The sequence below is a fragment of the Podarcis muralis genome, chromosome 6, assembly GCF_964188315.1.
Source record: "Podarcis muralis chromosome 6, rPodMur119.hap1.1, whole genome shotgun sequence".
Classification (NCBI taxonomy): domain Eukaryota; kingdom Metazoa; phylum Chordata; class Lepidosauria; order Squamata; family Lacertidae; genus Podarcis; species Podarcis muralis.
The window spans coordinates 11,209,557-11,236,419 of NC_135660.1; the positions used below are offsets into that span (position 1 = coordinate 11,209,557).

At 47.0% G+C, this 26,863-nt stretch overlaps 1 protein-coding gene and 1 pseudogene across 3 annotated transcripts; one reads left to right on the plus strand and one right to left on the minus strand.

Moving 5' to 3' along the window:
* Nucleotides 1-22,954, plus strand: ZMAT3 (zinc finger matrin-type 3). 3 transcript variants are annotated; one of them, XM_077929755.1, is made up of 7 exons: nt 4-928; nt 2,550-2,668; nt 6,217-6,545; nt 9,300-9,419; nt 13,384-13,550; nt 13,709-13,812; nt 18,902-22,954. In XM_077929755.1, exons 3-7 carry the CDS (start codon nt 6,273-6,275, stop codon nt 19,111-19,113), a joined length of 876 nt encoding a protein of 291 aa, XP_077785881.1. In that variant the 5' UTR covers nt 4-928; nt 2,550-2,668; nt 6,217-6,272; the 3' UTR covers nt 19,114-22,954. The 3 variants fall into 3 exon arrangements, with proteins under 3 accessions (XP_077785882.1, XP_077785881.1, XP_028587445.2); XM_028731612.2 differs by lacking the exon at nt 2,550-2,668 and having other exon boundaries at nt 6-928; XM_077929756.1 differs by lacking the exons at nt 2,550-2,668; nt 9,300-9,419 and having other exon boundaries at nt 1-928.
* Nucleotides 16,072-16,441, minus strand: LOC114598007 (large ribosomal subunit protein eL36 pseudogene; annotated as a pseudogene).
* Nucleotides 22,955-26,863: the final 3,909 nt, after the last annotated feature.

Consider the following 26,863-nt stretch of genomic DNA (forward strand, 5'->3'; position numbering starts at 1 on the left):
GAACACAATCCTGCACGCCTATTCAGTTACCCCACTGAATTCAATGGGGCTTACACAAAGGGAAGCAGTGCAGGGTTACAGCCTTAGCAGCAACTCAACGCCACTACTCTTACCGAGGAGCGAGCAAACCCACTGAACTCCTGCGTAAAAACGCACAGCATTACCCGGCGCAGCTGCACAGTCCTGTGCGCCCATAATTTCGGGGGAGCAAATTCCAAACGGGTTTGCCCCCGCGTAAATATGCACAGGGTTGGGTCATCATCCTATGCCTCGGAAGTCAGCGGGGCTCGCTTCTCAGGAGATACCTCTAGGACCGCGCAGATGCGACGCGGCCGACCCTTGGGGATCTACCGCTCCGCCGCCGCGGAACCCCCCGGAGCTTTTGCTCCCCGGTGAGCGGGAGAAGCGCCGGCAGCAGGTCCACAGCCGAGCTATTAAGACGCCGCCGGGAAGTTTGCACGCTCCGCCCGGGCTTTGCTTAGTGGCTGGTGGTTCGCAAGGTCCAAACGGGAGAGCAACCGGCTGCACAGACGCGACCGAGGAGCAGAGCGCATCCTCTCAGCTGCTCTCCTGCGCATGGAGAGACTCATGATCCCAGAGAGAGACGTGACAGGGCAGTTTTCCCAAGTCTCCTCCCCTCCCCGCTTTGCTCTGCAGTCACTTCCTGCAGCTGTTTCCATCTGTGTCCGGTTATGCTGCTCTCTCCCCCCCCCCTCCACCGGCTTTCTTGCCCATCCACCGGTTCTCTTCGTAGCCCCTTTAGACCTGGCTTTTTTTAAGTTATAAAAGAGGCGCTACGAAAGCTCTCCACGATCCCATGCTCGGGGATGCGGTGCGCGCCTGGCCGGCTCCATCTCCGGGAAAATCCTTGCAGGAGCCTCCTGTGAATCGCTCTCTTTTCCTTCCACCACCAGCCTTCGCGAAGCCGGTAGGTCCATCGTCATGTCCTCGTCTCGATGTGCCTGGAATAGAATAGCCGGGGAACCGGCGTCTGAGAGCAGCTGCGACCCTACGTGCCCCATTGGACAAAGTGGGGTTGACTTGCGTGTGGACAGGGCTGTGCGTGGCTTCATTCAGCTTCGCTGCACACTCCTTTAGGGGCATTTTGCAAAGGGGGGTGGGTTTGTTTTCTTTGCAATGCATCGCATCGGATACTGTGTGTGCCTGGTGTTGGGTGTGTGATCTATTGCACCACTAATATGCCTTCAGATAGCCAGATACAGTACTTGCAAGTTGAGTATGACGATGGCAGTCAGAAGCATGCACTATCTCTGTCATAGCCAGCAACAGGCAAAGTCTTATCCTCCAGAAATTTGCCTTTTAAAAAACAACCCCTAAGCGAATGACTTATCACCTCAAGTGCAGATCCCACGCTTTAATAAGGGTAATAAATGCACATAACATTTTAGTTATATGACCTCCCGGTGTTGCATACTTTATATTTTACACAAGGGGCAACTGAGGATAAAGGACCTGTTCAACGAATCTGTGGGCCAAACCAACCCTTGAATGCTGGCTTTAAGCACAGCAATGAGTCACGTTTGCATCTCTGGATATTCTCCACAGCTTCCAGCATTTGCCCATGTTCCCTCATGCATTTCCTCGATTTATTAGCCACCAGAAGCATGTTGGGGGAAGGTCTACAAGACAGGATTCCCATCTATATTTTTGTTTTAGTTTGCATTTTTTAATACCGCAGGTTTTAATCAGCAGTGTAGTAGTGGGGGGATGCAGGGGATCAAAGCCCTGAGACTTAATTTTTTTCCGGAGCAGGAGTGATGATGTCACCGGTCAGAGCTCCTGGATAATTTGAGGTGCCCTCCTTGCTCCGGCAGTTGAACGAGGTAATCGTTAGGCTTTCAAGTTTGTTTCTGGTTGCTTTAGCATAGAGGCGAGGAAAATATTAAAAAGCAGGTAGATAGCGATGCGTCTTTGCAGGATAGTTTGTATCTCTAGTTAAAAGCTAAAGGTTGCATTTCACTGGCCAAATAGCTTTTACATAGAAAGCTGCCTAATATTGAGTCAGATCATTGGCCCATCTAGCTCAAGGTTGACAACACTGACTGGCAGCAGCTCTCCAGGGTTTCAGACCTGGAGACATTTGGGATTGAACCTGGGACCTTTTGCATGCAGAGCTTGTGCTGTGCATGGCACATAGGTTCACAAAGCTTGCAGACCCTCCCAGTGTTTCTATTTTCCAGGGACAGTCCCGGATAAACAGAAGCCATCCTGGTTTCTCATTTGGTCTCGGAATGTCCCGCTTTCCCTGAGGACGCCCCTATTTTCATCAGAGAAATGTTGGAGGGTATGGAGTTGTTCAACCCCCAAGCCAAGAAGATAAGTAACTATACAGCCTTTAGAAGACAGCTGAAGGCAGCCCTGTATCGGGAAGTTTTTAAATGTTTAATGTTTTATTACGTTTATATACATGTTGGAAGCCACCCAAAGTAGCTGTGGCAACCCAGTCTGATGGCCGGGGTATAAATATTATTATTATTATTATTATTATTATTATTATTATTATTATTATTATTATTATTGTTGAATAGGACATCCCTATTTTCATTGGAGAAATGTTGGAAGGTATGAGTTTCACCCATCGTGTGAAGGAAGATTAGATGAATTCATTGACGATCAGGGCATCATTGGCTCTCAGAACAATTCAAAGGTTGGTGCTGACCTTTAAAGCCCCATATGGCCTCGGCCCTGTATATCTCCACCCCCATAGTTCAGCCTGGGCACAGAGGTCCAGCTCTGAGGGCCTTCTGGTGGTTCCCTCACTGCGAGAAGTGAAGTTACAGGGAACCACGTAGAGGGCATTCTCCGTAGTGGCTCCCGTTCTGTGGAACACCCTCCCTTCAGATGTCTATGACAGGGGTCTGCAACCTTTAAGACAAAAAGAGCCACTTGGACCCGTTTCTGAAGAAAAAAACCAACTGGGAGCCGCAAAACCGGGAAGGTGACGTCGGGACGGTGCGTGACTAACGCACGCACCGCCCCCATGCGACGTCACAGCCAGTACAGCGCCCGCCACAGTAGGGAGTGTCAGGGTGCACAATGCCCTCCTCCCCTCGCTAGTATCCGCCCCGGAGCCGTGGCAAAGGTGTAAAAGAGCCACATGCGGCTCCGGAGCAGCAGGTTGCAGACCCCTGGTCTATGAAATAAAAAACTATGCAACTTTTAGAAGACATCTGAAGGTAGCGTAGCCCTGTAGAGAATTTTTTTTTTTTAATGTTTGACATCTTATTATGCTTTTATAAGTGCTGGAAGCCACCTGGATGGGCAGTATCTTCTTCTTTGGCGATCACTCGTAGCCGAGTAAGATTGTCTTCCATAAACACCGTTTTAACAATGAGTCCGTAAGTGACTGTGGAGGCCAATTCTGGATCCACATGTCCTTCTACAGTGGGGACATTGGTTTCCGGTGGGAGTTGATCGCAGTGTGGATTTGCCAAGTGTGCCTTCCTCCTAGCACACTCCTCCCTTTCATCCTGAGTTCGAGTGTCTTCAAAGCCCATGACGCCTTTGGTAAAGGCTGTTCTCCAACTGGAGCACTCGCAGGCCAGTGTTTCCCAGTTGTCAGTGTTTATACTACATTTTTTTAGATTTGCCTTGAGACAGTCTTTAAACCTCTTTTGTTGACCACCAGCATTGCGCTTTCCATTTTTAAGTTCAGAATAGAGTAGTTGCTTTGGAAGACGATCATCAGGCATCCGCACAACATGACCAGTCCAACGAAGATGATGTTGAAGAATCATTGCTTCGACACTGGTGATCTTTGCTTCTTCCAGTACACAGATATTAGTTCACCTCTCTTCCCAAGTGATGTGTAAATTTTTTTGGAGACACTGTTGATGGAATCCTTTGAGGAGTTGGAGATGGCGTTTTTAAGTGGTCCATGTTTCACAAGCATACAGCAAGGTTGGCAGTACAATAGCTTTGTAAACAAGCATTTTGGTTTCCCTGCAAATGTCCCAGTCCTCAAACACTCTGCACTTCAATCGGGAGAAAGCCACACTCGCAGAGCTCAGGCGATGCTGGATTTTGGCATCATTGTTGGCCCTTGTGGAAAGATAACTGCCCAGGTAGGAGAAGTATATAAATAACAACAACAAGAAGAAGGAACGATAACTATGTTTCCCCTCCACTGTTGGAGACAGTATGCTCTGAATGCCCATTGTTGGGAATCACGAATGGGGAGAGTTCCTGTGGCTCTCAGGTCCTGCTTGCTGCCTTCCAATGTGCCAGTGTGGTGTAGTGGTTAAGAGCGGTAGTCTCGTAATCTGGTGAACTGGGTTTGATTCCCCGCTCCTCCACATGCAGCTGCTGGGTAACCCTGGGCCAGTCACACTTCTTTGAAGTCTCTCAGCCCCACTCACCTCACAGAGTGTTTGTTGTGGGGGAGGAAGGGAAGGGAGATTGTTAGCCGCTTTGAGACTCCTTAAAGGGAGTGAAAGGCGGGATATCAAATCCAAACTCCTCCTCCTCCTCCTCCTCTTCTTCTTCTTCTTCCCTTTGGCATCTGGCATCTGGGAGGAACTGATTGATGTGCACAGAAACTTGGGAGGAAGTGATTATGTTCTCCTGGGTTTCAGGATACAGAGGCAAGGGAAAACTGAGTGCAGTCAGACATGCACTCTGGATTTTAAGAAAAGCGGAAGGAGCTACTGGATGTGATCCCTTAGTCAGAAATACTCAATGAGTCCAAGAAGGATGGGAGTTTCTAAAAGGAGAAATATTGAAGGCCCAAATACAGACAATACCAACAAGACAGAAAATTGGGAAGCAAGAGGAGCACTTGAAGGAGCTGGGTGTGTTTAACCTGGAAAAGATGAGACTGAGAGGATAGGTGGGTAGGATAGGTAAAGGTAAAGGGACCCCTGAGTGTTAAATCCAGTTGTGGACGGCTCTGGGGTTGCAGTGCTCATCTCGCTTTACTGGCCGAGGGAGCCGACGTTTTGTCTGCAGACAGCTTCCGGGTCATGTGGCCAGCATGACTAAGCTGCTTCTGGTGAACCAGAGCAGCACACAGAAATGCCATTTACCTTCCTGCCGGAGCAGTACCTATTTATTAACTTGCACTTTGACATGCTTTTGAACTGCTAGGTTGGCAGGAGCAGGGACCGAGCAACAGGAGCTCACCCCATCGTGGGGATTCGAACCACCGACCTTCTGATCCGCAAGCCCTAGGCTCTGTGGTTTAGACCACAGCACCACCTGCTTCAGATATCTTAAGGGCTGTCACATGGAGGAGGGATCATGCTTATTTTCTCCTGCTCTGGAGGATAGGAGTTGAACCAATGGCTTCATGTTGCAAGAAAGGAGATTCCGACTAAACATTTGGGGGAAAACTTTCTGACAGTAAGAGCTGTTCAGCAGTGCAATAGACTCCCTCAAGAGCTGGTGGACTCTCCTTCCTTGGAGGTTTTTAAACAGAGGTTGGGTGGCCATCTGTTATGGAGGCTTTAGCTCAGATTCCTTCATTGTAGGGGGTTGGACTAGATGACCCTCGAGGTCCCTTCCAACTCTATGATTCTATGATTTAATGATATTGATAATAATTTGTTATTATTTATACCCTGCCCATCTGACTGGGTTTCCCCAGCTACTCTGGGCAGCTCCCAACAGAATATTAACAACATGATAAATCGGATAAAACATCTAACATTAAAAGCTTCCCTAAACAGGGCTGCCTTCAGATGTCTTCTAAAAGTCAGATAGTTGTTTATCTCCTTGACATCTGATGGGAGGGCGTTCCACAGGGTGGGTGCCACTACTGAAAAAGCCCTCTGCCTGGTTCCCTGTAACTTCACTTCTCACAGCGAGGGAACCGCCAGAAGGCCCTCGGAGCTGGACCTCAGTGTCCAGGTTGAACAATGGGGGTGGAGACGCTCCTTCAGGTATTGATTGCCAAGTTAGTTATTATTATTATTATTATTATTATTATGCATTACCTGACATTTTTAGAAGCTGAAGTTATAATTTTTTGGTTTTCTGAAAGCACTTTATGTGATTCTTCATCAAACGTAGTCTTACCAAGCTAAATGTTGTCCAATCATAAAGATAATAGCAGATTTGAATTCTTCATGCCCAAAACCATATCTTTATGACCCCTCACTAAAGAAATTGGCAGGAAATTAAATTTCACCCCCTTTAATTGCACCCTAATGTTGGATGATCCTGTCTTAGTGCAACTTCTCTGTGTTTCTAGTCCAGAGCCGCCGTTGGTCTCCTGTCATCAAAGGAAGGGATGCCAGACGTTCTCTCGACAAATGATCCTCTTGCAGCAAGCTGGATTTCCTCCTGCTCCTCCTGAGAAGCTCCCATCGCTTCCTATGTCAGTGGGCGCCAGGCCTGCAGCCAACTTGCGACTATCCCCACAGAAACCTCTCGGACTGGGGCCGTCCTTGCCACTCGCACAAGATGAGGAACTTGCTACAGGGGTGGAGCAGGACCCTGTGTTGGAGGAACTTTGTAAGCCTTTGTGCTGCAGGCTTTGTAACGTCACGCTGAATTCTGCGCAGCAAGCCCAGGCTCATTACCAGGTGAGGAGGAAGCTGTGAACACCAGCACTGCACAGCAATAATAATAATAATAATAATAATAATAATAATAATAATAATAATAATAATAATTTTATTATTTGTACCCCACCCATCTGACTGGGTTGCCCCAGCCACTCTGGGCAGCTTCCAACAAATATGAAGGCATAATAAAACATCAAACATCAAAAATTTCCCTATACAGGGCTGCCTTCAGATGTCTTCTAAAAGGCCTATAGTAGTTTATCTGTTTGACATCTGCTGGGAGGGTGTTCCACAGGGCAGGTGCCACTACGGAGAAGGCCCTCTGTCTGGTTCCCTGTAACTTGGCTTCTCGTAGTGAGGGAACTGCCAGAAGGCCCTCAGAGCTGGACCTCAGTGCCCAGGCTGAATGATGGAGGTGGAGACAAAGCACTTTGGAAGGGTGGAAAAGTTCACCTGGTGACACTGTGATGTCAGGTGATGGCCAGGTGGGTTGCTCCGCCCTCCTGTCTAACTTGGCCCATGATGGTCAAGGAGATAACTGGCAAAATTCAGTTCCTGACCCCAGTGTAATGTCTTCAAAATCAGATCAAACCTGACATGAACTCACTAAGTGGCCTTAGGGAAGCCCGAGTCTTCCTGATTTGCAGTACGAGGATAACATTCCTGGCCTGCCTTACAAAGATGTTGTAAGGATTACTGTGTGAAGTGCTTGGAACACACAGACATGCTACACATAATAATAATAATAATAATAATAATAATAATAATAATAAAATAATAATAAATAATGATTAGAAGTAGTAGTAGTGTTGTAATCTGCCTCTCACAAGAGAATGAGCCACTATCTTCCCTAGGCCTCTTTAGCAATGCATCTTTTCTGTCTGGCAGAATTGCTCTACACTTGGAGGAGGGGATGGTTTACTGTAATACAGTGGTACTTCGGGTTACAGACGCTTCAGGTTACGGACACTTCAGGTTACAGACTCTGCTAACCCAGAAATAGTACCTCAGGTTAAGAACTTTACTTCAGGATGAGAACAGAAATGGCGCGGTAGCGGCGCAGCGGCAGTGGGAGGCCCCATTAGCTAAAGTGGTACCTCAGGTTAAGAACAGTTTCAGGTTAAAAACAGACCTCCAGAACGAATTAAGATCTTAACCCGAGGTACCATTGTATTGCTGACCTCCGCAGTCAGTTGCACAGCATAAAAGGAAACATCCTAAAAGAGGTTGTGTGTACAGATGCATTATTGCGCAATGCAAGGCATCTTGACAGAAACATGTTGGGTATATCTTGAGTGTTAAAAAATGTGCAAAATGAGATGAGATTTTTGTGTGACTGAAAACTACTGCAGTTTTACATGACCAGTGGGAGGCTGTTTGTTCAACCAGTCTCTCTCTCTCTCTCTCTCTCTCTCTCTCTCTCTCTCTCTCTCACACACACACACACACACACACACACACCACCAACCTTCTAATCGGCGCTGTGGGTGGCGCTGTGGGTTAAACCACTGAGCCTAGGGCTTGCCGATTAGAAGGTTGGTGGTTCGAATCCCTGCGACGGGGTGAGCTCCCATTGCTCGGTCCCTGTTCCTGCCCACCTAGCAGTTTGAAAGCATGTCAAAGTGCAAGTAGATAAATAGGTACCGCTCCGGCGGGAAGGTAAACGGCATTTCTGTGCACTGCTCTGGTTTGCCAGAAGCAGCTTATTCATGCTGGCCACATGACCCGGAAGCTGTACGCCGGCTCCCTCGGCCAATAAAGCGAGATGAGCGCCGCAACCCAGAGTCGTCCGCGACTGGACCTAACGGTCAGGGGTCCCTTTACCTTTAGTAGTTAGAGGGTTGGTTGAAATGTGCTTGGTGACCTTAGGCCAGTCACTGTCTCTCAGACTAACCTACCTGCAGTGTGAGGATAAAACAGGGAGGAAGAGAACCATGTTATTATTTATTAGTTATTAAATATGTATTTTACCCTTCATCCATAGATCTCAGGGCAGTAGCGCTGGGCAATACCTGGTTTTCAGCTTTGTGATATATCACCAGCTAAACATCACAATATACAGTGGTACCTTGGGTTACATACGCTTCAGGTTACAGACTCCGCTAACCCAGAAATAGTGCTTCAGTTTAAGAACTTTGCTTCAGGATGAGAACAGAAATTGTGCTCTGGTGACGCGGCAGCAGCAGGAGGCCCTATTAGCTAAAGTGGTGCTTCAGGTTAAGAACAGTTTCAGGTTAAGTACAGACCTCTGGAATGAATTAAGTACTTAACCCGAGGTACCACTGTATTCATAGATCACAATGTCTGAAATAAGGATGGAGCTATGTAGAGTCATTGGCTGGCTTCACGGTTTCCCCTGTGTTGTGATTTTTGTATAGCACACCCACCCACCCACATCATGATTCGCGATATATTGCCAAGTCGCAAACTATGGAACTGATATCACGATATGCACTTGAAACCGGTTTTGGACCATATAGCGATATATTTCCCAGCCCTACAAGGCGGTTCACAACACTAGAGCTCCTTGGGGGAAAGGTGGACTATAATAAACAAACAAAACAGGATTGCCTATAGAGTGAAAGAGTCCTACAATTGATGACAGCCACATTGTGCGGATGAAGATAAAGAACCTTTCCTCCCTCTTTTGATTAATATTGACAGTTGAGGATTGCATCGACCTTCACAGTAAACCCCACCTGCAGCCGCATTTTCTTGTCGCACAGCTATATGGCTGCCCATGAAAGCTGTTAACGCAGGCTCTCTTTCCAGGGTAAAAACCATAGTAAGAAACTTCGGAATTACTATGCTGCCAACAGCTGTCCAGCTCCTGCCAGGATGAGTAGTTCCCTTGAGCCAGCCACCCAACCGGTGGTTTCCCTTCCGCTCCAGGTGAGTTAGTTGTATGGAGGTTTTGCTTTGCAGTGTGCGTTCCACAGCATGTCGACGCAGAATAATAGTAATTACTGTAATAATACATTTTTATTTGTACCCCGCCCTCCCCAGCCAGAGCCGGGCTCAGAGTGGCTAACATCATATAAATAATATAATATGCATAAGAACAACAATCAATCGATTAAAATGGATCCCCAAATTAATTCAAATAAATTAAAATTAAAACTGGACAAATGACAATCGTCAGGTTAAAATTGAAAGCGGTTAATACTCGCCAGGACCAACTGTTTACACTGATATTATAAGGACCTGTGAGCGGGCTGGGAAACATCCTTCGTGCTTGTTATTATACAAAGAGAGAATGAGTTAGACTGAACCCTGGCCAAAGGCCTGGTGGAACAGCTCCCTTTTGCAGGCCCTGCGGAAGGATGTCAAATCTCACAGGACCCTGGTCTCTTGTGAGAGAGCGTTCCACGAAGCCGGGGCCACGACCGAAAAGGCCCTGCTCTGGTTGAGGCCAGTTTAATCTCCCTGGGGCCTGGAATCTTCAGGATGTTGTTATTTGCAGACTGTAAGGTCCTGGGACATACCAGGAGAGGCGGTCCTGTAGGTCCTAGGGTCCTAGGCCGTATAGGGCTTTAAAGGTTAAAACCAGCATCTTCAACCTGATCCTGTACTCCACCGGGAGCCAGTGCAGCTGGTATAGTACCGGATGGATATGATCTCGCAGCGAAGACCCCATAAGGAGTCTCGCCGCGGCATTCTGCACCCGCTGGAGTTTCTGGGTCAGTCTCAAGGGCAGCCCCATGTAGAGCGAGTTACAATAATCCAGTCTGGAGGTGACCGTCGTGTGGATCACAGTGGCTAGGTCAGGGCAAGAGAGGTAAGGAGCCAACTGCTTAGCTTGGCGGAGATGAGAAAATGCCGCCTTTGTTATAGCTGCAATCTGCTCCTCCATGGAAAGGGAGGCATTGAAGTATGTTCCACTGAGCTTGATGGGAATGCACTCCCTGGCCAGTGTCTATGAGACAAGGACGTATACTTCCCATGTGCTTTTGTGCATGCATGTGTTTCATTCCACACAGCCAAAAGCAGCCATGCCTCTGAATACCGCTTGCTGGAAGCCACAGGAAGGAAGAATGCTGTTGCCCTCAGGTCCTGCATGCGGGTTTCCCTGGGGGTATCACATTGCCCACTGTGAAAACAGAATGTTGAACCAGATGGGGCTCTTCTTGTGTCCTTATGATGTATTTTTAAAAAGGTACTTATTGCTCTGCTCTGCTGAAAGCTGCTTTGGTTTTCCTACAAAAAAGCAGGGTGGAATTACATGGGTGTACTCCGGGGGGCGGGGGGGGGGGCGGAGAGCAAAATCTGCCAGTGCTGGGAGCAAAATCAAACTCTGAAAAGGGAGGGTAGAGGCTAATTTCACATGCAAAAATGTGAACGGTGTCTGCACATTTCATTTCATATCCCAGGGTTCTGGGATAGAAAGTTACTCTTCCAAAGAAAACCCTGGGAACAGGGTGATTATGGGGGAAACTCTCTCCTTGCTGTGTCCCACGGACTCCCATGCATAAATATTGACCGCTAGATAATATATTAAATGTGTGCCATTCAGCTAGCAGAAGCCAGCACCAAGGACTCCTGCTACCAAAAGGGGGCTTTCCTTTCTCCTTCCCCCCACATGTCTCCTGCACAAAACCACAGAGCCTAGGACTTGCCAATCAGACGGTCGGCGGTTCGAATCCCCACGACGGGGTGATCTCCCGTTGCTTGGTCCCTGCTTCTGCCAACCTAGCAGTTAGAAAGCATGTCAAAGTGCAAGTAGATAAATAGGTACCGCTCCGGCGGGAAGGTAAACGGCGTTTCTGTGCGCTGCTCTGGTTGCGGCTTAGTCATGCTGGCCACATGACCCGGAAGCTGTATGCCGGCTCCCTCGGCCAATAAAGTGAGATGAGCACTGCAAACCCAGAGTCGGTCACGACTGGACCTAATGGTCAGGGGTCCCTTTACCTTTTTATTAAACATTAAAAGCTTCCCTAAACAGGGCTGCCTTCAGATGTCTTCTAAAAGTCTGGTAGTTTTTTTTCCCTTTGACATCTGGTGGGAGGGCGTTCCACAGGGTGGGTGCCACTACCGAGAAGGCCTTCTGCCTGGTTCCCTGTAACTTGGCTTCTCGCAGTGAGGGAACTGTCAGAAGGCCCTCGGCGCTGGACCTCAGTGTCCATGCAGAACGATGGGGGGTGGAGACGCTTCTTCAGGTATACTGGACCGAGGCTGTAGAGAAGATTCCACTGGCATCCGTGGAAGGTGCCCTCCCAGGGCAATGTAATTTAAATGGAGGAGTTCATGAGGACCATGGTGCGAGGGGGAGAGGTTTTGCACTCGTTGTCCCCTTGTTTTAAACCATGATCCATGGCTCTAATGGAATGAAAAGCCAGTATTCTTTCATGGTGAAATTCTGGTAAATTTTCTAGCCGGAGACATGGGTGCCTGAAACTCATCCAGACTCACCTATGTAGTGCTAAACTATGGTTTGGTGTTGCGTGCAAACATGGCAGCTACGTGCAATATGGGATGCTGCAAAAAATTGACATCCCACTATCAAGTTTCCCCCCTCGCCTCCAGAACATGTAGAATCACTCACCAAGCATTGTGACATTGCCACAGTCTGCGTTCCCCCAGTCCTAGCTAACCGTAGCCAGTGATCCAAAGGAGCTAAAGGAAACCAGTTTTGGTGGGAGTGAAGATTACAGTAGCTGATGAGGTCAGCCACTGGGGGGAGACAATTTCTTATGTAAAATTTTTTATTAGATCCTGCTGTAAAGCCGTTGATCACTCCGATTGCAACTGTTTTTCCCCATCACACAGAAGTAAATGGGAGCCATTCATGCTTATGGGCACCATTTATGCTTATGGGTGAATGCAGAAAAGTGTAGGGCAAAAGAAATTGCCAACCAGAGTTGTTAACCAACGACCAACCAACACATAAGCAGTAAAAAAAAAAATTATAGCCACTTAATTTTACAGTTCCTTCTAGATACTGCTAGAAGCCAGTATAGACTGTACAATGACTGCAACCTAGCATAACTGTAATATTTAAAAATTGACAACAGTACCGTTTCTGTAGTCCGGGTCTTAATTGGCCATTATGCCAAAGCAAAAAGGTCGTTGAGGTTCACTGAAAAGTACTGAGGGATGGGGCTTGTGCTATGGGGCAGGTTGTTAAGGCCTGTTTAAATAGACTTTGGAATGGGGCTTGGCCGACATTGCACGGAATCGATTTCCACAGTTGTGGAGCCACCACTGAAAAGGCCCCATACTGTGTGCCTGCCAGACCTGGAGTCAGACACAGGTCAGTATGAAAGACACAGGGCTCTGTTATCAGTGAAGTTAACTCTTTATCCGACAAAACAGCATATAGCTCAGCAACACTTCCCAGTAGGTCTTTATGGAGCAATTGTCAGGAATGAAGGTACTTATGGCTCTTCCTCTCCCAGATGTTTCCTAAGCAGTCTCAAACTATGTTTGCGCACCTCTGGCCTCTGTTCAGCTCTCCTCATTATTCTGCGTGTTTTGGGAGACTGGCGGGAGGGGAGCTTGTTGCAGCAGGAGAGGGAGACTCCCTGGATTCTTCAGCAGTCTGTTAACCCTCCTCCTCTGCTTCAGCCTCGGAGTCTGAACTGCTCCCTGTCACTGACTCCTTCTGCCCACTTAAGCCTGTTGCCCCTCCAGTGTCCGGCACCTCCTCCCTCCTCCAATCTTCTCCTCTCCTAAGTGTCCCACCACCAATCCCCTGACTCTGAGCCTTCCTCCTCTCGGGGTTCCTCGGCTGGTGCCTCCCACCACTCCTCTTCATGCAGCCAGTCCCACCAACCAAATGAATAAGTACAAGAACATCCGTTTTGAAGAACGAGCCACGTTGGCGTGCCTTAATGCCTTTCCCCCCCTTTCTGACCAGGGCGCTTCCTCAAAACCAGGAGGGCGGGTGATCCTGGCCACGGAAAACGACTACTGCAAATTGTGTGACGCTTCGTTCAGTTCGCCGGCTGTGGCCCAGGCTCACTACCAAGGGAAGAACCACGCCAAGAGGTTGCGCCTGGCCGAAGCTCAAAACAACGCATTCTCGTAGGTATTACTGAACTTCTTTGAGAGTGAGGGGTTGTGATTGGAAAGGCTTTTGCTAACCTTGTCTCGTGACACCTGTAAAATATATCTCCTCATCTTCCCACACCCCTGCTCCTTTCTTCTTCTTCTTCTTCTTCTTCTTGTCTTCACAACACCAGGGAGTCATCAGAAGTGGTGGGCAAAAGGAAGATGCGGAAAGTAGGGAACGAATACAAGATGATGCAGAGCAGACGAAACGTCTATGCCGTCCAGAGTAACACAGGTACTTCTCATATTTGCTGTCGTGGCTAAAAAATAACTGCTGTTTCTTTAATACAAAAAGGAACTGAGTCAGCATGACTCATGAAACCTTCCACCTACGTATGCTTGTATATAGGGTGGTCATTGATGGTCTCTTTGTGGCGTGGGTTGGGTTGGTCAGATGGTTGAAAGCTGGTTGCGTTAATATGTATAAAGCTGTCGGTCGTGGTGGGATAAGAAGACTTTTAAGAATAAAAGCAGCAATACTCTGCAAAAATACTCTTTCTCAAGGACTCTCTTGTGTCAACTAGGGTCTGAGGACCAGGCAAAGGAGTCAAAGGAGGTCAGAACCTTTTCTTTTTCAAACACTGACAATTTGCATCCTATTCAGTGTGTGTTATTTCTAGTTGAAGCTAGAGACCTCCTTTTGCATGATAGCAGAGCCAGGTTAGGGATGAGAGGCCTTGTGATTCCAGAATCATTGCAGCCAATTACCAGTTCTACATCCATAGCTGAAGCTGTAGCCTGGGACATAGCAAGAGGGAGGTTTACTAATACAATAGGGCTGGGCAGGGACCCCCCCACCTGCCCTGTGGCCCTCAGATCACAGCAATTTATCCTGTGCTGCACCCCAAAACAATTCAGGGAGGAGTCAGGCTAAGTTGTTGTTGTTGTGATGACACTTTAAAGGCTGACATTCATTACAACATAAACTTTGGTGGGTTACAGTCTAATAATAATAATAATAATAAATAATTGTACCCTGCCCATCTGACTGGGTCGCTCCAGCCACTCTGGGTAGTTTCCAGCATGTACAGAAACATGATCAAACACCAAACATTTTAAAATTCCCGATACAGAGCTGCCTCCAGATGTCTTCTAGAAGTCGTGTAGTTCTTTATCTCCTTGACATCGGTTGGAAGAGTGTTCCAAGGAGGTTGCCACTGCCAAGAAGGCCCTCTGCCTGGTTCCCTAGATGCATAAACGGTTAACGTTTATGCCACAAACAAGTTTATTTGTTTACTTTCTTAATTTCTAGTCCATCTTTCCCTCCACGGAGCTCGAGGTGGTGTTTCTGGTCCCCCCCCCCATTTAATCCTAACAATAACCCTGCGAGGTAGGTTAAGCTGAGGGAGTGACTGATTTGAAGGTCACCCAGAGGAATTTGTGGCCAATTGGGGATTTGAACCCTGGTTTCCCAGGTCCTAGTCCACCCTGGCTCAGTTGTATATTGTTTTGGCTGCAGCGAAGAGATGACTTGCTCAGCTTTGTTGTTTAGTCATTTAGTCGTGTCCGACTCTTCATGACCCCATGGACCAGAGCATGCCAGGCACTCCTGTCTTCCACTGCCTCCCGCAGTTTGGTCAAACTCATGCTGGTAGCTTCGAGAACACTATCCAACCATCTCGTCCTCTGTCGTCCCCTTCTCCTTGTGCCCTCAATCTTTCCCAACATCAGGGTCTTTTCCAGGGAGTCTTCTCTTCTCATGAGGTGGCCAAAGTATTGGAGCCTCAGCTTCAGGATCTGTCCTTCCAGTGAGCACTCAGGGCTGATTTCCTTCAGAATGGATAGGTTTGAGCTTCTTGCAGTCCATGGGACTCTCAAGAGTCTCCTCCAGCACCATAATTCAAAAGCATCAATTCTTCGGCGATCAGCCTTCTTTATGGTCCAGCTCTCACTTCCACACATCACTGCTGGGAAAACTGTAGCTTTTACTATACAGACCTTTGTTGGCAAGGTGATGTCTCTGCTTTTTAAGATGCTGTCTAGGTTTGTCATTGCTTTTCTCCCAAGAAGCAGGCGCCTTTTAATTTCGTGACTGCTGTCACCATCTGCAGTGATCATGGAGCCCAAGAAAGTAAAATCTCTCACTGCCTCCATTTCTTCCCCTTCTATTTGCCAGGAGGTGATGGGACCAGTGGCCATGATCTTGGTTCATGATCTCACTCAGCTAGCCCTCTGAAAATAAAAGCAAGTGGTAAACCAACAGCCAACATGACATGGGGCTAAGTTATTATTTGAAGGGTTTTCAGATCCTTGCAAATGATGGTGTGTGCAGGTTTCTTTCTTTCTTTCTTTCTTTCTTTCTTTCTTTCTTTCTTTCTTTCTTTCTTTCTTCCTTCCTTCCTTCCTTCCTTCCTTCCTCCTTCCTTCCTTCCTTCCTTCCTTCCTTCCTTCCTTCCTTCCTTCCTTCTTTCCTTCTTTCTTTCTTTCTTTCTTTCTTTCTTTCTTTCTTTCTTTTTTGAAATAGGTTTATTGGGTACTTTCTTTTTGGGGTGGGGGAACAGGGAGCTGCTAGTCCTTCTTGGCGGCTTCTTTCCTCATGGCCGCCAAGACATTGCTCAGCTCCTCCCTCTTCCTCTTGGCGCGGATGTGGGTGCCCACCCTTTTCTTGACGAACTTCAGAGCTCGCTTGTCTTTGGAGACCTTGAGAAGCTCCATCGCGCGCCTCTCGTAGGGGGCAAAGCCACACACTTCCCTGATCATGTCGTGGACAAACTTGGTGTGTTTGGTCAGCCGCCCACAGTGTCGGCACTGGCGTGGCTTCACCACGTTCTTGGTCACCTTGTGGCCTTTGTTCAGGCCCACGGCCATCGGGTAGCGAATTGCCATGGCTGCCGCCGCTGCTGCCTTGTCCAGGTCCCGCCGGAAAAAGATGGTGTGTGCAGGTTTTCAGGCACACACACGTATGCATACACACACAGGAGGATCCTATCCCACATGGTGCTGATTTTTGCTCCTTCACAAGCGACTTGCACCCTGCAGAGGTGTAGTCCAATACTATCCCTGATCCCAAGGTTGATGAATGCTGCCCAGACATTGTGAGGTAGATTGAAAGAGGTAGAGGGGGAGAGTTGGTTTGGTGGTGGGGAGCCAGGGAGAAATTAGGGCAGGAACACATGAGAAACACTAAAGAGAACAAATGTTCTTCTGCAGGGAAGGTAGCAGAGGATGGAGTCTTGTATTTCTTTTCGTAATTTCTTAATATATATATATATATATATCTTGTGCCTTTTGGCTTTGCAAAGGCTTTGTCCTGAGGTTTCCAAAGAGCCTGGGCAGTCGGTGCTGCAGAAAATGAGCATTAAAGACTTATTTGTCTGATTTTCTCTCCCCATGACCCCTGTCTGCCTGTCTGTCTTTGCCCTCACAGCACCCAAAGTTTGCTTGGGTATGTCTGCCTATTAGTGAGCCTTGGTTTCTCACTCCAGAACTTAATTTGCCATCTGCCCTTCTCGGATGCTGCTCTGAGCGGGGGCAATTTTCTGCTCAGTTTCCTTGGCGCGAGGCCAGGTCATTTGACTCCTGGATCCTCTTCGTTCTGCCGTCGTCCAGAAAGACAGAGCTGGTTAGCCACCCTCCAAGGCCATCTGCTGTGGGAATCCTTTTCACCGCCAGCAGTTCCGGAGCGGAATTTTTAATAAACAGTCCAGGAGACAGACAGACTGTTTACTTGTTTTGAGTGGGTCAAGAGGTGCTTTAGCTTGATCAAGACGTAACTGAAATACGTTTTGAAAGCTTTAGGCTCATTGGAGTGATCTTGGTTTAATTGCATGTATTTATTTGAGATTTCCAGGCTACCTTTTAGAACCGTCCCTGTGATGTCCCTAAGAATAGAACCCCTGAAATGAATGGACCTAAGTTATTCATATCCTTTATTTTCAGTGGGTCTGCTTTAAGTAGGACTAACATGGGATACAACCCAATGCAGAATTAAAGTCAGAACAGGTTGGATGGCCATCTGTCATGGATGCTTTAGTTGAGATTCCTTCTGTCTCAACAGTTCTGTGATTCTATTAGATAATAATAATAATAATAACAATAATAATAATAATAATAATAATAATAATAATAATAATAATAATATTTATACCCTGCCCATCTGACTGGGTTTCCACAGCCACCCTGGGCAGCCCCCAACAGAATATTAAAAACACGTTAAAACATCAAGCATTAAAAACCTCCATAAATAGGGCTGCCTTTAGATATCTTCTAAAAGTCAGATAGTTGTTTATTTCCTTGACATCTGATGGAAGGGTGTTCCGCAGAGCGAGTGCCACTACTGAGAAGGCCTGGTTCCCTGTAACCTCATTTCTCGCAGTGAGGGAGAGCGCCAGAAGGCCCTCGGAGCGGGACCTCAATGTCCGGGCTGAAAGATGGGGGTGGAGACGCTCCTTCAGGTATACTGGGCTGAGGCCATTTAGGGCTTTAAAGGTGAGCACCATCACTTTGAATTGTGCTTGGAAACGTACTGGGATCCAATGTAGGTCTTTCAGGACCGGTGTTATATGGTCTTGTCGGCCACTCCCAGTTACCTGTCTAGCTGCCGCATAGACTGCAAAAGGCCATAATGTATCACAAAAGATTTTTCCTACCTGCATAGAGGCTTCTTGCAGGGCAAGGAGGCTGAAACAGTGTCTTCTTGCTCACGGGACATGCCTGATCTATGTCCATGCCTACTAGTTGTCCACAGACAGATGTGAAACATGCATAAAACCCACTACGCATAAGACAAACGGCAAAATGAATAGACCAAGCTCAATGTAAGAATTGCTCTCCATGACCCTTGGGGTCCCTTCCAAGTCTATGATTCTATGATTTTGTGTTTCTTGTATTGTACTTTTCTGTTGTGAATTGCCTTGAGATCAACTGAGGAAGGGCGGTATACAAGGTTAATAAATCAGCTTCAACAACATATGGTGAGGACAGGGTGCTGCACCATGCAGATAGGCCTTTGACCTGATCCAGTGCCTGGACTTTTTCTAAGAGCCAGTGTGGTGTAGTGGTTAAGAGCGGTAGACTCGTAATCTGGTGAACTGGGTTCGCTTCCCCGCTCCTCCACATGCAGCTGCTGGGTGACCTTGGGCCAGTCACACTTCTCTGAAGTCTCTCAGTCTCACTCACCTCACAGAGTGTTTGTTGTGGGGGAGGAAGGGAAAGGAGAATGTTAGCCGCTTTGAGATTCCTTCGGGTAGTGATAAAGCGGGATATCAAATCCAAACTCCTCTTCTTCTTCTAAGGTTTTTGGCTAGTGTGAACTGGGCCCTAAGACCTCTCTCTGGCAGGACATGAATGACCTTTCCCTTCCGCTCCCTCCCCTCTTCCTGCAGGCCCTTATTTCAACCCTCGCTCCCGCCAGCGGATCCCGCGTGACCTCGCCATGTGCGTCACCCCCAGCGGCCAGTTCTACTGCTCCATGTGCAACGCCGGCGCCAGCGAGGAGGCCGAGTTCCGGCAGCATCTGGAGAGCAAGCAGCACAAGAGCAAAGTCTCGGAGCAGCGCTACAAGAACGAGATGGAGAACCTGGGCTACGTACAATGAGACGGCGATTCCCGCTGGCTCCATCCTTCCTCCCTCCCTCCCCTCCCGCCAACCCTGATGGAGGGAGCAACTTCTCTCGCCTGCCGCTTGCCGTTCGCCCTGCTTTTTCTGCTCCGTGCCTTAGGAGTTCCGCTCTCCAGCGCTTTCTCTTTTTTCTCTCTCTCTGTGTTTTAAAGCACCTACAAGGCCAGCAGCGAAATAGGTGAAGCAAAAGGGTTTTTGCAAATTTCGCTGCCACTTGGCACACAAGTATGCGCTGCAGGGTGCCAAGTTCTCCGTGTTGTGTTTGCTCATTTGCTAAGGCTCAACCTTGCCTACTTCCCCCTACCCCTAATCTCCCCTTTGCATGAGACTTGGCCTGGGAAGCACCGGAGCCACAAACAGGCAGGGCGCAAGTTTCGCCCTTTTCTCTCTTCTTCTTTGTCTTCTTCTTCTTTGTTTTCGCCCTGCATTCCACTGCAGCTTCAGAAGGGGCAGTTTGGATGAGAGAAAAGCAGCCACAGTGCTGCGCCAGGAGTCCTAGCTCCATCGGCAGGCCAGAGCGCAATGGCAGAGTGCACCTCTTGCAAACAGGAGGTCCTGGCTTTGAACCTGTGCACCTTCAGTTGCATCAAAGGCTCTTGGGTACCAGGGCTACGGAAGACCTCTGCCCCAAGGCCTGGGCGAGATGTCGCCGCTTAGAATTGCCAATACTGGGCTGGATGAGCCTGTAGAGACACAGTTGGTAGAAGATATCTTTGTCTGTTTACAAAGATTCTGCCGGTGGGCATAGAGAGGGAAAGCTAAAACTCTGCAGGGTAACTCGCTTAGAAAGTAGATATGGGGCCAGAGGTTTGTCTCTCCCCCTCCAAAGCTAGTAAAAACCTATTGTCCCCATGGCATTCTGCCACCCTTTCCTTTCATACCCATTGCCCTCCCCTCCTACAAAGTTGGAACCAGCCATTTTTAAAAAGGGGGTTGGCGTTCCAGGTGCGTTGTTGTTATTATTATTATTATTATTATTATTATTATTATTATTATTATTATTTTACAGCATCCAATTCAAATATGCAAAATGAAGTATGTGAATATCCCAGTTTCAGTTTATTGGGTTTACAAACCGTGAACATCAAATACAGTGCAGAGTTATCAAGACAATATTGTTGGGGGAAACGCCTGGGAAGGCCACCACCTTCCCAAGACACCTGGACGTTTCTCTGATGGTCACTCTCTGGCTGTAAATCTTCCTCAGTCCAGAGAGACCGGTGATAAGCGACCCCTCCCTCCTGAGAGGAGCACGCTCGTCTTCTGGCATCTCATAGCAGAAGAGCCAGTGTGGTGTAGTGGTTACGAGCAGTGGACTCGTAATCTGGTGAACCGGGTTCGCTTCCCCGCTCCTCCACATGCAGCTGCAGGGTGACCTTGGGCTAGTCACACTTCTTTGAAGTCTCTCAGTCTCACCTCACAGTTTGTTGTGGGGGAGGAAGGGAAAGGAGAATGTTAGCCGCTTTGAGATTCATTCGGGTAGTGATAAAGCGGGATATCCAATCCAAGAAAGAGTCAATCAGTAGCTCTAAACTACTTTATTTTATAGTCTATATACAAAGAATCCATCAGCATGTCTGTGCTCTCTCAGCCGCAGTACAGAACAGCATCGCACACAGAAGTGAAACTAAAACTTCCAACAGTATTGAGATTTCCTGTCTCACGCTCTCAGACACTCACATGATATAAACAACATAGTGCTACATACTGGAGCAGCACAGGTGGATAAAAATCCTAACAAATGTATTGGGGGTGGGGAGAGAAACACAGACAATATGCATTCATGCAAATTGTGCCTTTTGAAAGGAGAGTATAACAAAAGCCACAAGCAGTCAGAAATTGTTAAAAATTCAGGCGATTTTTGACGTGGAAGTAATACGAATTTGAGCCATTCCACTTGCAGAAGTGGGGGGGTGTTTTGGAGCACACAGTTCCAAACTCCCTGGCAGTGGATTGGGCTGGCCTCCGTAGCTTACATGTGACAAGAGGGCCCTAGTCATTTCAATACATTTAACACTGAAAGCCGTTATAAAGGTTCAGCATACTTTGAGAACACCTGGTGTCTTTTACTTTCCTTCATTTTCATAGCTGTGGATGAGTTTTATTTCACACATTTCATTTGTAATAATAATGATAATAATAATAGGAAAAATCAAAATGATTTCCTCCGGATCGGAGGGTACTATCTCTTTTTAATTTATAAATTTCAAACATTTACAAATTTAATACAAAATACATATTTTCCCATTAATATGCATTTACCACTTGACTTCCCCTCCACCCCTCCATGGTTTCCCCATAATTTCTCATGTTGCTGCATATTTTGATTATTCTGTGTTCTATCCTTTCCGTATATTCCCTAGAACATAGTATTTACTGCTGTTTTTCATTCAAATCCTACTTGCCTTTTTACGTGTTTGCAACAACTCTTCAAATATTCTACGAAAGGTTTCCAGACCCCCTTATAGATGGCCTCTTCTTGATCCCTGATTTTCATAGTTACATTTGCTGGTTTGGCATATTCACTCAATTTTTACAGAGGGTACTATTTCAATAAGCTCTAGAGGTGGAGGGTAGCCCTGAACAAGACCATAATTTCACAGTGTGTGAGGCTGATGGCTGTCAGCGATTGGAAGCATGGCGTTTGTGAGGTTTATGCGTTGCCAGCCATAGCCAGTTGCTCAACTGGAAGCATCTGACCTTGGCTTCTAGAATAGCGATAGATAGCTGGGCAGCGCCTCTTGTCTCAGGCATGCTTGCAACCATCCTCTTCCTTCAGAAGTCTCATTGTTTAGGGGAGCTGGCATTCGCTTTTCTGACACACTACCAGCTGTGATTGCATGCCTATTCAGCCGCTGAAGCACAGGAGTATCCAGACCCATCCCGTGACCTTCATGGATGGATGAAACCACTCCTAAATTTTGTTGCTTAGCAGATTCATTTAACTGAGAAATGGAACAAGTGGGGTTGGGTGGGCAGGTCCAGTGGCAGAACATCTGCTTTGCATGCAAAAGGTCTCAGGTTTGACCCCTGACATCTCCCAGGTAGGACTGAGAAAAGAGTGCCTAAATCCCTTGAGAGCCAATGGAAACTTTGGTTTCCAGTTGTTTTGGGACTATGATTCCCATCATTTCTGACCACTGGTCCTGCTAGCTGGGGATGATGGGAGTTGTCATCCTAAAACAGTTGGAGACCCAAGTTTGGGAAACCCAGATGTAGACAATACATGACCAATGGTATGACTCTACATAAGGCAGCTTCATGCATTAATATGAGTTGCCATGCTTTTGTTTCTTGAGTTCCCATGCATTGCTTTGGTGTTGTTGTTGTTGTTTAGTTGTGTCCGACTCTTCATGACCGCATGGACCAGAGCACGCCAGGCACTTCTGTCTTCCACTGCCTCCCGCAGTTTGGTCAAACTCATGCTGGTAGCTTCGCGAACACTATCCAACCATCTCGTCCTCTGTCGTCCCTTCTCCTTGTGCCCTCCATCTTTCCCAACATCAGGGTCTTTTCCAGGGAGTCTTCTCTTCTCATGAGGTGGCCAAAGTATTGGAGCCTCAGCTTCACAATCTGTCCTTCTAGTGAGCACTCAGGGCTGATTTCCTTAAGAATGGATAGGTTTGATCTTTTTGCAGTCCATGGGATTCTCAAGAGTCTCCTCCAGCACCATAATGTTAGAGCCGTGGACTTTACCACTTCAGTCTGCAGGTGGGGGAATTGCATTCTCGAATGCTCTCTGCCTCTAACCCCAGACTCCTTGCAGGCAGTAGACTTACACAACAAGGAGAAAGGCTCAGCGCAACACTCTGATGTGCTGATTTAGTGCATGCAGAGACCTTTTCAAGTGTAAACAAACAAACAAACAAACAAACCTCCCCCTGCTGTGAAGTGGCACAGGCTCTGAATCCCACCGCTTTGATTTTTAAAATAATGTAAATTTAAAAAAAACCCTAGTGTGGCACAAAGCCCTGCCCATGCTCTTCTTTTGTATAGCTTTTTGACCTTCGTGGAAAGAAAAATGCATTTTTGCCCACCCTCTTTTATTTATTTATTTAGAGTTTTCGCCCTCTAGTTTTATGGATCCGGGCAGGCGGCAGGGTTTCCCCTTCCCAGTCCCCTGTTTCCATCATTCCTGTATGACCACTGTGAGGTAGGCACTCGACTTCAGAGCAGGAGAGTTGATGGCGCAACGAGAGAGCTGCCACTTCTGCAATCCTCTTGATTTCAGTGGGGAAGTGTTATGTAATGTACTGATTGCTAATTTGGCCAAGGGTATAGACAGTGTATTTCCATGTATTTCCGTGTGCTGCTCTGGTTCACCAGAAGCGGCTTAGTCATGTTGGCCACATGACCCGGAAGCTGTCTGCGGACAAACGCTGGCTCCCTCGGCCTATAGAGCGAGATGAGCGCGCAACCCCAGAGTCGGTCACAACTGGACCTAATGGTCAGGGGTCCCTTTACCTTTATAGACAGCCAGATCCTATTCACGTTGGTTCAGAAGCAAGTCCCAATGGGTTTGATGGGGCTTAAACTCTCAGATAAATGTGGAGAGGATTGTAACTTTAGAGTGTTCATGGCTGGCTGGGATGGGAAGGTTATTTGGTTATTTGGTTTGCCCATCCATCCATCCATCCATCTGTCCTCGGCTGCTGCTGCTGTTGGTTTTAACCCCTTTTTAATTTCAACTGTTTTGAACAACCATGGCTTTCATAGCCTCAGAATTTGGGAGAAAGGGCCTTCGTGCCGTCTTGTTCTTTGCCCCAGTTTGTCTTCTGGTGTTCAGCTTTCCAAGAGGGCATGAGTGGTCTGTTACAATTGATCCCTGGTGGGGAGGAAGATAATTTATATTTCATGAGGTCCATACAACAGTGGATTCCATTCAGGAAAAGAGAGAGGAGACTGCATGAAACCAAACCTGAGAGCCCACTTGAATGGTAGAGATGAGCCAGAGACTGGTTTGTTTTTGTCTTGAATTTCTGTATTTTCAATTTGGAACAGCACATCTCTGTTCTGAAATATATGGTTTGTGAAGGGCACTGTTCTGAGAATAGCAGATCTTTTGCACAGGCCCACCTGATGCTCTGAGCATCTTCTGTCTGGATGAATAAGGGTGGTGGTGGGAGAGGGAAGGGGAAAATAAGTGGTTTTCTTAATGGCCAGTAAATTGATTGATATTTGCTGCTACTAATCTGTGTATTTTTCTATTTATTTGGTCATGCTGACCACTAAGGAGCTAAAAGATATTTAAGCCTTTATCCTGTATGTTTCATTTAATGTTTGTGTCATTAACCTTGAAGGCATCCATATCATTCCTCTTTTAAAAAAAAAAAAAAAAAGTTCTCATCTTACTAAAGTATTTATTTTGTTGACATGTGCTTTTCCTCCCTGCTCTCCTCCCCCAAAATGCGTGTTAGATGCAAAAATGAACTTTTCACACAGCAGAACCTCAGACGATATGAACCTCCAGAAATTGGAACGGAATTGTCAAGCAAACATTCCCTGCTAATAGCAACCAGTCATTCAGGGTAGGAGTGATGTGGTTGCCCATGACTGAGGACCACTCATGATATCAGAACTTGTGATTTCATCCTCATGGGAAATGGTGGGGCAGAGTTGTTTTGACATTGCTGGTTTCCCCATGTGCGTATGCATATATCTGCCCATTCTCTCTTACAGCTTTTGACCATCTCACGTTGATCTCTTATTCAATATTACTTTTGCAGGCTTCCTTCATCTTGCCTCTGCAAAATAGAAAATAGTGTGGATTGGTATTCACATAGATCTTCCGTTTCATTGCTAGGGTAGGCAAGTGCTGTTGTGATGTTGGCTTTCTGATATCTGCAGTTAACAAACTGGGGGCCAGTTGCAAGAATGCATGACCCCTCTTTGTATCTCCTCCGACTCTCCTCCAGTTAAGTGACAACGAACTGCTTAACTGCTGTGAAGAGAGGTGGGGAATTTGCTGGAACTCTTGAGAAATGAGTGCATTCTCCCAAGGCTTGGACCTGGTCAACGTTGCATCTACAGTGGACCACAGATGCATCCTTGGAATCAATCTCAGGACCTGTCTCCATAACTGACCACACCTTGCAAGGATGCTTTATCAAATATATGAATGAATTGGGGGTGGGGCGAGGAGGAAGGAAATCTCTATGCCTTGTGCTTCATGGGAAATAGTCCTGGTTGAGGTAAAACGCTATTCCATGTGGTCAGTTTGGGCAATTAATTGGAGGACCTCCTCGTAAGGAAGGAGCGTGTGAATTGTGGGGTGTCTCCAATGGGGACAAGGTTGAGAAGTATTAGCATCCGTGGTTCCTGCCAGCCTTCGTTTGTATCATTGAGGGTCTGCTGCATTTGCCCTGTGGGTTTCTATGTCCGATTAATGGCTTCGGAGTCTTCAAATTGTGGTTCTGTGATGCACTGTACAACGTGAGCACAACAAAGCCATGTTATGCCACTTACAAGGCCATTATGCGGTGTCTGTAGAATTTGCACAGCGTTATAATAAAAGGTGTACCATTTTGGATTGCAAGGGATGTTAATTGCCATGTTGTGTTGAAACCTGCCAAAAGTCACACGAATGGGCTTGGATCTCATCCTTGCTGCACTGTTCTATTCCTCATCAGAAGAGCCTCATGTTCCTTTTACTGCTTAGGGGGCTTGTTCACACATGGTTGCATCTTGCTGGTTCTCAGCTGCATGTGTGGACTGTGTCCACTGAAAAGTATCGTGTTCAAGTTGGCATCCGGGTTATGGAAGTTCGACATGCCAGTATTATTCTCTGGTGCCTCAGTCACGCTGCTGAAATCAACAAACAGAGCTTGTGCCCTCTGAAGTTCCTCCAAATTCCCTGATGTGCTTGCCTAACAAAAACTCTTCTGGAGAGTTGTTCGGGGTTGTGAGATTTTGACTGTGATGCTTTGCTTACCTTAATGTAAATAAGGCACAGTCCATTTAAGCAAAACTGTAAAAGTTGTGCTACCCATACTAAGCTGGCCCCAGTCAATAGGCTAACCAACTAGGTTGTTGGGGTTTTTTGGGGGAAATTCTAACAAATTTTCTCCCTCAGAAAATTAAAAAACTTGTTACCTCTTCTGTTATGGCTTCGGGTACATGCAGAAAACAGTTCTGCCACATATCTGGCAGCTGGTCCATAGCATTAATCTCCTTATCATATGAGAGGAAGACAAGGTGGATATAGAAGTATGTTCACACATGATTCTAAACCAGAAAGGCAACACAACATTCTCCTTCTTGCCCTGTCTCCTCCCTCATGACTGGGAAGAGGAGTTTGGAAGCATTTGCTTTTGGTTAACCATGGTTGGTTATGCCGCCTGGAGAAACAAACCTTGGCTAATACTGGTCAGTTTGTTGTTATGCTATGCATTTTAGTGCTTTTATACTGTGAACTATCCTGTGATCTTTGGATGAAGGGCAGTACATCAGTTTAATAACTCATAACGATCATTTCAAAAGAGCCAATGTCAAACTGGTTTATGAAGCTGGCTTAGTGAAACTAAACCATAGATAGTGTCAGCCACATAGTAGAGTCCAGAAGATGACCCAAACTAAAAGTGATAGCAAAAGCTTCTGGCTGCTCAGGAGAGGGAGATCGTGCGAAGTCAAGGCTTGTTGTAGTTTATGCATGTCACACTAAACCATGGTTTAGCATGACATGCAAATGGGCCACTGTGTGTGTGCAACCACTTCATAAACCATGGTT

What these genes read in the sequence shown, in the direction of transcription:
- ZMAT3 (XM_077929755.1), top strand. Translation starts at nt 6,273, where the DNA reads ATGATCCTCTTGCAGCAAGCTGGATTTCCTCCTGCTCCTCCTGAGAAG. An exon ending in TGGTTTCCCTTCCGCTCCAG is followed by an intron (nt 9,420 to 13,383) that starts GTGAGTTAGTTG and finishes CTTTCTGACCAG; the next exon opens with GGCGCTTCCTCAAAACCAGG. An exon ending in GCTCAAAACAACGCATTCTC is followed by an intron (nt 13,551 to 13,708) that starts GTAGGTATTACT and finishes TCACAACACCAG; the next exon opens with GGAGTCATCAGAAGTGGTGG.